At 44.2% G+C, this 11,022-nt stretch overlaps 1 protein-coding gene across 1 annotated transcript; it reads right to left on the reverse strand.

Annotated features, from left to right (window-relative positions):
• Positions 1 to 1,927: 1,927 nt before the first annotated feature.
• LOC149320317 (uncharacterized) lies at positions 1,928 to 10,318 on the reverse strand. Its single transcript, XM_089501113.1, has 2 exons — positions 10,251 to 10,318; positions 1,928 to 3,765 (listed from the first exon to the last, which is right to left on the reverse strand). The coding sequence occupies exons 1-2, from the start codon at positions 10,279 to 10,281 to the stop codon at positions 1,928 to 1,930; spliced, it is 1,869 nt and encodes a 622-aa protein (XP_089357239.1). The 5' UTR covers positions 10,282 to 10,318.
• Between the last annotated feature and the right edge of the window lie 704 nt (positions 10,319 to 11,022).

An 11,022-nucleotide genomic window follows, 5' to 3' on the forward strand; every position in this document is an offset into this window, starting at 1 on the left:
CAAAAATGTCTTTATTCAGGCAGGTTTTTAATGTATAATCATTAGGTGGCTTGCGTCTTTGTTATATAGGATGGATATTATGATTTCAGTGTGGTTTTAATGTTTGTAATTTTATATTGTTTTTAGATAATGTTTTAATTGTTTTAATATAATATGTTTTTAGAATTTTTATTTGTGAGCCACCTTGGGTCCCTTTCAGGGAGAAAGGCAGGATAGAAATAAAATTAATTAAATAAATAAATAATAAAAGAAGATGGTGTTCTTGATTCCCTGTTAGCATTTCACTCTCTTATCCATGCAGTGGCCCTATCCTTGTGATTTGGCTGCGAGTTCCTGCATGGCAGGAAGGGTTGGACTTGATGGCCCTTGTGGTCTCTTCCAACTCTATGATCATTTCTTTTGTTACGGAAAGAACTAAAAAGGCCTTTTTATTGTTTTTAACTTCTCTAGCATGCCCGAGGTTGTTCTGCACTTTGGCTTGTCTGGCTTTCTCCATGCACATCTAGGCTATTTGTTTGAATTTCACTTTGGTCATTTCCCCTTCTCCACTTCTTGTACATATCCTTTATGTAGCTCAGCTGAAAGTTCTTTACTCCTGATCTACATTCCAGATAGTCTATCTATTTCATTTACGATTAAATGTGGATGGAAGTACTTCCATTTTCAGGTGCAGCCTATCTCTGGATCTCACTTAGGAAGCCAGTGGGCTTCTTGGGCACATCATCTCTCCCATTGATGGACACAGGACTGTGGACTAAGATGGAATCAGAGGAATATGAGTGTAGGATAATTTTTCCATATGTGCTCACAGACATTGCCTTTGCACTCATACAAACATGAGAGTGCTTGTCTTTCAGATTAACACAGGAGAATTTCCTACTAGTTAGACATGAAGTGCAAAGTTAATCTGGCGCTTCTCATCTGAGGATGAAAACAGGTTAACTGTTACAAGTATACAAATCCAAAGGTCGAGGCACAGATGATTAACCAGCCATGCTGCATTCTTCCTGTTTGTTTTCTGCCTATAAAAGAAAGAGACTTGTATGGTTCCAGGGATCAAGTGAATTGTCCAGAGGTGTATTGAATTGGCCAGTGTCAATTGAGTTGGCCAGGTGTCAATTAAATTGTACATACCAGATGGCCAGCTTTGTCTGATTTCTTATATATGAACCTGCCAGAAACCTCTTCTGCTGAAAGAGCTTCTCTTTGACTCCTCATTCTTGAGTGCCATGCAAACGGCAGGAGGTAATCCAAGTGGAAGTCCCTCCATGTTAAAATGGAAATTCCTTTCAGGGAGATGAGGGGAATCCTCACCACCCCCTTTAACAAGTGCATGTAATTCAGGGCATAAGGTATATTCTGAGGGAATTTTCAGTCTTACAGAGAAACATGTACATATGTTCTGAATATATGTACATAGGTGGATATATAGGTTCATATAGGCACCAGGTGACCTCAGTTACATGCCATAAGAGTCAGTGTGTTTGTGCTGAGAAGCATTTCTCTCTCTCTCTTTTGAAGAAATGTATTACTAGTCATTTCAAGATGGTTTGGGAAGCCCCAGCACAGGGGAGAAATCATAAGACCAAATAGACAAAGGGAGGGAGAAGAGGACTGGTTACAGTGTCTTTGCTCCTACATATCCCAAGGGACAGGACCAAACAGTTCTCATACCTCCTTCCTCCCCAGTTCCCTACATCTTGTTCACAATCAGCCCCATTTACTCCCATTCCAACCCACATCCAGTTTGTTGCCTTGGTTTGGGAGAGGAGCCAACAGCCCTTCTTTTTCTATAGCTGTCAGTAATTTCTCTTCCCCGCAAAACTTAGCCTTGGCTGAAGAGTGGGGTATAAATAAATATTATTATTATTATTATTATTATTATTATTATTATTATATTATTATATACACTTAAATCCTCTGTTGATCAAAGGAACACAGCAGAAGTAGTCTGCCCTGATTTCAGTAAGGCTTTATCCCGTCTGTGGGTTCTCTGATGTGAATGTACATGTCCAATCCGCCTAAAGCTCTTTCCACATTCCGCACATTTATATGGTTTCTCCCCTGTGTGAATTCTTTGATGTGAATGTAAACTGTCACTACGAGAGAAGCTCTTTCCACATTCCATGCATTTATATGGTTTCTCCCCTGTGTGAGTCCTTTGATGTTTAGTACATGTTCCATAATTACTGAAGCTCTTTCCGCATTCCATACATTTATATGGTTTCTCTCCCGTGTGGGTTCTTTGATGGGAACGTAAATATTGACTACGAGAGAAACCTCTCCCACATTCTATGCATATATATGGTTTATCATCTATGTGCGTTCTTTGATGTAAGCGTAGACTTCCACTCTGACTGAAACTCTTTCCACATTCTATGCAATTATATGGTTTCTCCCCTGTGTGGGTTCTGTGATGTGAATGTAAACATGCACTATCACTGAAGCTCTTTCCACATTCCATGCATTTATATGGTTTCTCCCCTGTGTGGCTTCTTTGGTGTGAACGTAAACTGTCACCGCGAGAGAACCTCTTTCCACATTCCATGCATTTATATGGTTTCTCCCCTGTGTGTGTTATTTGATGTTTAGCACAAGCTCCGTAATCACTGAAGCTCTTTCCACATTCCATGCATTTATATGGTTTCTCCCCTGTGTGGGTTCTTTGATGTGAACGTAGATGTCCACTTTGACTGTAACTCTTTCCACATTCTATGCATTTATATGGTTTCTCCTCTATGTGAGTTCTTTGATGTGAGCGTAGATTTCCACTCTGACTGAAACATCTTCCACACTCCATGCATTTATATGGCTTCTCCCCTGTGTGGGTTCTTTCATGTGAACGTAGATGTCCAGTAGCACTAAAACTCATTCCACATTCCAGGCATTTATATGGTTTATCCTCTATGTGAGTTCTTTGATGTGAGCGTAAATTTCCACTCTGACTGAAACTTTTCCCACACTCCATGCATTTATAAGGTTTCTCCCCTGTGTGGATTCTTTGATGTGAACGTAGATGTCCACTTGCACTGAAGCTCTTTCCACAGTCCAAGCATTTATATGGTTTCTCCCCTGTATGGGTTCTTTGATGAGAATTTAGATTTGAAGTCTGATTAAAGCTGTTTCCACATTCCATGCACTGATATGGTTTCTCCCCTGTGTGTATTCTTTGATGTGAATATAAACTATTACTACGAGCGAAGCTCTTTCCACATTCCATACATGTATATGGTCTTTCCTTTGTATGAGTTACTTGATGTGAATGTAGATGTCCACTATTACTGAAGCTCTTTCCACATTCTATGCATTTGTATCGTTTCTCTCCTGTGTGAGTCCTTTGATGATGAGTACATGAGTCACAATCACCGAAACTCTTTGTGCATTCCATGCAGCTATGTAATTTTCCCCCTGCGTGGCTTCTCTGATGTGAATAAAGATGTCCACTCTGACGGAAAGTCTTTCCACATTCTGTGCATTTGTACGGTTTCTCTCCTGTGTGAAGTCTGAAGTGTATGTTGAAGTGTGATGTATCTTTGCATGTTTTCCCACACACAGGACATTGGATCTGTTTTGCCTGTGAATTCAGAGGTTCAGAAACATCAGCTTCCAGAGAAGGAAAGTTCTTTCTGTCCCTTGATAGGTTTCCTTTCTGCATTTTTGGTCCCTTTTGATTTCCAAATTCCTCTTTTTCTATGACAAGCTTAATTATTTCCTGTGATGCTACATCTGGCTTGTGATAGGTCTCACTCTCCTGAGCATTATCTCCTTGAGGAAAAAGGGGAAAGATCTCATTAGTAGCAATTCCTTCTTTATCTCAGAGACTCCCCCTTTCCTCTTACTATTCCATTGTGAAATCTACATTTCTTTTTGAGTATGCTAATGACATAGCAGATACATTCTGTCTGGGTAAATTTCACACTTAATCCCACTAGGCAGTGATGCATGTCTCTTTCTCTTCCTGGTCATACAAGGTAGGACCTATTTCTGTAATATTATGAAAAGTGTGTCTATGTGAGAAAAACCACAGCTGTACCAAGTCTAGGAGAAGAAGACTGCCCCGGCTGGGACACAAAAAACAAACAAACCCCAAGCTACCTGGACAGATACAAAAGGAATGGTGAAAGTGTGAGGCGGTAGCTTAAAAAGCCAATGTGATTTTGGGTTGCATCAATATACATAGAGTTTCTAGATCAAGAGAAGTAATAGTGTCACTCTATTCTGCTTTGACTTCACCTGGAATACTGTGTCCAGTTCTGGGCACCACAATTCAAGACAGCTTTTAACACACTGGACTGTGTGCAAAGAACGGTGACCACAGTGGTGTAAAGTCTGGAAATAGGGAACTGGGTATTTTAGCCTGGAGAAGAGAAGGTTGAAAGGTGCCACGAGAGCCCTGTTTAAATATTTGAAGGGGTATCATGCTGAGGATGGAAGCAATCTTGTTTTATGCTGCTCCAGAGAATAGGACCCAGAGCAATGCGTACATTAGGAGGAACCTCCTGACAGTAAGGAATGGAAGATGCTTCCTTGGAGAGTGGTGGAGTCTCCTTCTTTGGAGGTTTTTAACAGAGGCTGGATGGCCATCTGTTTGGGGTGCTTTGATTTATGTCATGGCAAAACAATTCTTCTATGATTCTAAGATTAGCACAGGGACATTTTTGTCTTGGTCTTTTGCACACAAAGGACAAATAATCCAATCCTTCTAAACCAAGTTAAACTTAAGTTACTGGTGGAAAATGTTGCAAAAGTAATTTCCTTTGGAAGGAAGACTCCATTGAAGGTGGTTTGGTCTATTAAAAATGGGGAGTAATCCTCATAAGCAGTCACCGATGTAAATAAAGCATCCCGTGAAATCAATCTTGGCCATCTTACTCGAAAATGCAATCAAAGTTTTGCACAACTGATTCTCAATACCTGTCAGATTGGCTCCTGTCACTGATTCTTGCTCTCCTGACTATTAAGTGGCTGTTTTGGAATGGCCTTTCAGACTGACAGGTAAATTAATGGTTTATAAATAACGTACCTCTCCCTCTGGGCACTAGCATTATGAACCCTCCTCCATGAACATTTTGTAGCTTCAAATGCACACAGAGGTAGAGACCTGCTGAATTTCTCCCCCTTCATAGCTTAGATATATGATCTGGTTTGGGAAATTCTTCCAGGGAGAAGAGGCTTACCCATCACTCTTTACTATAAAATATTGAGGCATTCCACTTCTGTGTGCTGTTACAGTCGAACCTCCCCATACGCTGATTTGCCATACACGGATTTGAGCATCCACGGATGGCAAATGGGGAAATTGTCCTCAATGGCGGCGCGCGTGCACGCGCGCCGCCATTGGCGACAATTTCCTTCTCCTCCCTGCCACCCTCCCTTCCCTTCCTTACCTTTAAGTCGCTCGGTGGAGCGGCTTGGCCTCCGCCGCCGCCGCTGCAGGGAAGCCGGGTGGCGGCGGAGGCCAAGCCTCGGCTTCCTCGCCGCCGCCATGCAAGGGCGCGATGGCGGTGCTGGAGGCCTCTTGGCCCCCAACAGCACCGCCACCGGGCCTTTGCCACAGCGGTGGCGAGGGAGAGGGCTGCCGCGCCGGAGGCCTTTAAGGCCTCCCGCGCCGGCATCCGGCCTCCTCCAGGCCGCCGCCGCTGCGGAAGGGGCGGGTGTCGGTGCTGGAGGCCTCGCAGGCCTCTGCTGCTGCTGCCCTCTGCGCCTCCTCTTCCTCACCTCCGCACCCAAAAAAAGGCGCGGAGGTGGGGAAAAGGAGGCGCGGAGGGCAGCAGCGCCGGAGGCCTGCGAGGCCTCCAGCACTGACACCCAGCCTCCTCCAGGCCTCCGCGGAAGGGGCGGGTGTCAGTGCTGGGGCCTCTTGGCCTGCAGCACTGACACCCGCCCCTTTCGCGGTGCTGAGGAGGCCGGGTGTCGGTGCCGGAGGCCTTGAAGGCCTCTGGCGCTGCTGCCCTCTGCGCCTCCTCTTCCCCCTCTCCATGCCCAAAAAAAGGCGTGGAGGTGGAGAAGAGGAGGCGCGGAGGGCAGCAGCGCCGGAGGCCTTGAAGCACCAGCATCCGGCCTCCTCAGCGCCGCGGAAGGGGCGGGTGTCGGTGCTGGAGGCTTCGCAGGCCTCTGGCGCTGCTGGAGGAGGGAAGCGAGGGAGGGGTGGGTGAAGGGACTTTTGTCCCAATGGCGGCGCGCGTGCACGCACGCCGCCATTGGGACAAATATGCTTTGAGCATATGCAGATTTTGTTATACGTGGGGGGGTCCGGAACGGATCCCCTGCGTATAACAAGTATCCACTGTATATCCACCCATCCCAAAAGACAAGAGGAAATGTCAGGAGCTGAGTCCATCACCTTGCCTCTCATGGTAAAGAGAGCTGGATTTGCTTGTCAAAGCTCACCAACCAGCATTTACAGCTATAGCTCCTGTGTACTGGAATAAACTCCCTGAAGAGATTCGACTCAGTTCTTCTCTGTATGCCTTCAAGAAAGCGTTGAAAACCTATCTTTTCCGCTTAGCTCCTGATTCTTTATAGAGAAAGTTATCCTCCAATTGAAGTGTACCTCAAGATGTTTAACTTGTGATTGTGAGATTTTAAACTATTTTTATATGATGTTTTATGGAAGTGTATTTGTGATTGTACCTTGTATCATAGTATGTTGAGATATATATCTTTTCTGAACTTGTAAACCACTTTGATCTCCCAGGAAAAGCGGTATAGAAATAAAGATTTTATTTATTATTATTTATTAGTTGCCCAGAATGTATTCTAGAGCTCTGCTGCTAAATGATGGGTAGTAATCTGTTGACTGCTGATACTGTTGCCCAGATTCCTTTGTGGTTAATGGGCAGGTGAGAAGGGAGTTGAAGCTGTGCCTGGAGACTCAAGACCAGTCTCATGATAACTGTTAAAATATATTTCTAAATAGTATTGAAAATGTTCAGATGTGTCAATGGTTAACTAAGGTTTAAAATGGTTCCTGTTGCAGGCCAGAAAGACTAGGCCTGGAAGAACAAGTCTTCAAGGACATTGCCTGAGACATAATATAAACAAAATGTATTATTGTTATGGTTTTGTGTAGTGTGGTGACTTCATGGGAAAGAGGTGTGTCCAACTGGTGGGAAGGTTGATCTTTTGAGAGAACAAAGACTGATGTCACATTCGAGTTTCTAGCATGGACTCTGAAAGAGTATAGATGTAAAGTAGCCTGCTGTAAAGTGTAAATAGCAACAAAGTTAATAAACCCTCGTTTGAGTGAAAATCTGTGTGGAAGTTACTTTGATATTGAGTAGCTGAGAAGACTGCATCTGTTCCAGTTGGTACCAGTCCAGAACCACCGGTAACAAGAGACATCAACCATCCCAAAGATCTTTTTCTCTAACAATAACTGATGGGGTGAGAGCAGCAGGAGGGGTGGAAAAGTGAGGAAAGGAGAGCAGCTTGTTTAATGACAAAATGTCAGCCCATTGAAATTGTTAATTTGTGTATACTTTAATCATGCCTTGCTAATGCTGGTTCCTTAGTCCTGACAATACACATCTGTGGTAGACAGCAATAGTTTCTGCATAAAGCTTTCCTTGGGTACTGCTGAAAGTCTGGTTTTCTACCCTATAAAATCCCTGTACATGATGGGATGGAAACATCTCCAGCTGATCCTCAAGTTAGGGGTATCACAGCCATCCTGACAGTGAGGGTCCAGCCTCTGGTGGCCTTGTGCTCTGGAACCAGTGGCAAACTCTGCATACCTAAAAGTGTGTAAGACTGTGCCCTTCATTTAAGACTGGAATGCCAATCTATCCTTGAAATGGGAAAAGATGCCATCTTGTTTTGGGCCAAATTTGCCAGGTACATGATAAAGGAGTTGGGTATGAAGACCATTTTTGGAGACCCAGAGTTCTGTTTCAGTGCCTACTTCTGACTGAATATGGACAGCGAGGGACCTACTGAAATCACCTGCAACAGCTGTGATATATTTGTGTGGTGGAGTCTCCTTCCTTGGAGGTCTTTAAGCAGATGCTGGATGGCCATCTGTAGGGGGTGCTTTAGATCAAGAGTTCCTGCATGGCAGGGGATTGGACTAGATGGCCCTTGTGGTCTCTTCCCACTCTATGATTCTATCCAACATCTTTATCAATGACTTGAATGACGGAATAGAGAACATGCTTATTAAATCTGTAGATTAGCAGGAACAGCTATTACTCCAGAGGGCAGGATCAGAATTCAAAATGCCCTTAAAAGATTATAAATCTTGGACAAAACCAACAAAATGAATTTGAACAGGGAATAATGTAGGATGCTAAACTTGGGTAACAAAAATGAAATGCACACTTACAGGATGGGTGACACCTGGCTTTATAGCAGTACATGTGAGTCTTAGAGGACCATAAGCTGAATTCTGCCAGCAATGTGATGTGACAGCTAAGAAAGCCAACATGATTCTAGGTTGCATCAATAAAAGAGTATTTAGATTGAGGAAAGTAATAGCACCACTCTGGGCCAAAGCTGACTGTGAATATAATTCATTTTGAGACCACTTTAACTACTCTGCCTCAGTGCTAGGGAATTTTGGGAATTGTAGTTTGTTGTGGCATTAGAGCTCTCTAACAGAGAAGGATCAATGCCTCTCAAAACTACATTTCCCAAAATTCCCTAGCACTGAGCCAGGGCAGTTAAAGTGGTCTCAAGGTGGATTATTTCTGCAGTATGTTTTGGCCCTCTATGCTGCTTTGGGTAGGTCTCATTGTGTCCAGTTCTGGTGACCACAATTCAAGAAGGATGTGAATAAACTGGAGCATGTCTAGAGCAGGTGACCAAAATGGTGAAAGGTCTGGAACCCATCCTCTGTGAGGAGAGGCTTAGGGAGCTGGGTATGTTTAGCCTGAGAAAGAGATGGTTAAGGGCTGGCATGATAGCCATGTTTAAATATTTGAAGGGACTGAGGCTGAAGCAAGCTTGTTTCCTGTTGCTGCAGAGACCTGGGCCCCATTCAGACTTATCTATTTGCGCTGGATGGAACTGGGCAGTATCGGGTCTGTCCCCCCCCCCCCCCCGAATCCCTCCGGAAGCAAGTGCCAATAATAATTTACCTCAATCAGGGTAATTAAACCCTGAATGCCCTTGCAGCTCTTTTGCGGAACTGGTTTAAAATGAAGGCGCCTTTGCTGTCAATCAAATTCAGTTCCGCTTTCATCAGGGTGACGTTTCCTGCAGCCATTGGGCAATCAGAAGTGTGCTTCCCCCCTCCTTTAAAAACAAACAAACAGGCAGGAGTGTGCACATACTGTGTCAAATTTAAAAACCTCCAGGTGTCTGTGTGTGTTGTGTGTATTTGGGTCACTACAAATTATGGATCTTCCCCTGCCTCCTAGTCTCTGGAGCAGCAGAAAACAAGCTTGCTCCCTCCTCAATATGACATGCCTTCAAATATTTAAACAGGGCTATCATATCACCTCTTAACCTTCTCTTCTCCAGGCTAAACATCCCCAGCTCCCTCAGTCGTTCCTCATAGGGCTTCATGGTTTCCAGACCCTTCACCATTTTAGTCGCCCTCCTTTGGACACGCTCCAGTTTCTCAATGTCCTTTTTGAATTGTGGCGCCCAGAACTGGACACAATATTCCAGGTGGGGCCTGACCAAAGCAGAATATAATGGCACTATGACTTCCCTTGATCTAGACACTATACTTCTATTGATGCAGCCTAAAATCGTGTTGGCCTTGTTAGAATCTCAGGAATCTCCTCCACTGCAACTTTGTGGTCAACATTGGCCATAGAATTGCGCTGGAGAAGCTATAAACGCCTAGTGGAGTGTTCTCTCTAGGAATCTCTAGGTCCTTCGTTACAACCTTTGGGTTTAAGTTGACCATAGAGTTGCACTGGAGGACATAGTGAGAACATATTAATACAAAAGTCAAATCCACAAATGTGGAGGATGACATTACGTCAGGTCCGGTGTGGCCAAGGAGTCATTGCTTGGCATCTCACGTCCCGACTGGCATCTCAGCATTGGAGTGACAAATGCCAAGGATGTGAATTCATTCCGATAGCAATAGCAATAGTAATAGCAAGTACATTTCTATGCCGCTTATGAGTGCACTTAAGCACCCAACACGCTAGGTACTCATTTTAGCCACCTATGGAAGAATGCCAGGCTGAGCCCCTGGCTGGTATTGAACTCACATCCTTGTGGTTTGTGAGTTAGTGGCTGTTGTACAGGCATTTAACCACTGCACCACCAAGAAAGGCAAAAGGGATCCTTACCCAGAGAAGCCTCTTTCACATCCTCCTCCATCCTGATGTCCTTGTAAGGAGCCCTCTTGGCCTGGATCCAAAAGATACCACTCTGTTTGGGGAATTTATGTGGCCACTGCCTCAAAGTAGACCTGGAGCTGAAAAGCGGGGTGGACGGGACAATAATTCTGTAATTACAAATAATCCTTATTTGTGGATCTCCCTATATGAGCCCATGAGGGTGCTAAGATTAACAGGAGAGGCCCTCATTTCTGTCCCACTGTTTCTCCAAGCTTATTCATTGGGAAGACAGACAGGGTCTTCTTGGTGGCTGCTCCCAGACTTTAGAACTCCCTCTCTAGGAAGCTAAGATAGTAGTCCCTTCCTTGCTGTCCATCCGCTGGCAAGTAAAAACATTCTTATTCTGACAGACATTTAGAAACTGGCAGTGATGGGCTTTGGCGGTATGAAGCGGTATATAAATGAAGCTTGTTTGTTTGTTTAAATAGTGTCTTGTGTTGCTTTGTGTGTAGTCTTTTAGTGAATTTAATTTTTTTAATAACTTTTCAGATAGCTGAATTGTTTTAAAAATATTTTTACACATATATTGTAATGATCCCCTTGAGGTCCAAGCAGCCAAACAGCAGGCCTGCCTTGGCTCTTAGACCCGGCAGATCCTTAGCTTCTCCCTGAGTCTCCTGGTCTATGTTCCTGCTCCTTGTGGAGTTTAAGATGACCCCTGGAGACCCTCAAATCACGCTGCCACCACCCAATGGATTCGTATTGGATTTTCCTTAACATA

Source organism: Sceloporus occidentalis, unplaced genomic scaffold (assembly GCF_023333645.1).
Source record: "Sceloporus occidentalis isolate IW3139 unplaced genomic scaffold, rSceOcc1.0.p SCAF_1, whole genome shotgun sequence".
Lineage (NCBI taxonomy): Eukaryota > Metazoa > Chordata > Lepidosauria > Squamata > Phrynosomatidae > Sceloporus > Sceloporus occidentalis.

Excerpts from the sequence above, each read along its gene's own strand:
- LOC149320317 (XM_089501113.1), bottom strand. The coding sequence starts at position 10,281 with ATGGAGGAGGATGTGAAAGAGGCTTCTCTGG. Across the intron at positions 3,766-10,250 it reads TGTGAAAGAGGCTTCTCTGG|GAGATAATGCTCAGGAGAGT; the intron begins GTAAGGATCCCT and ends TTTTTCCTCAAG.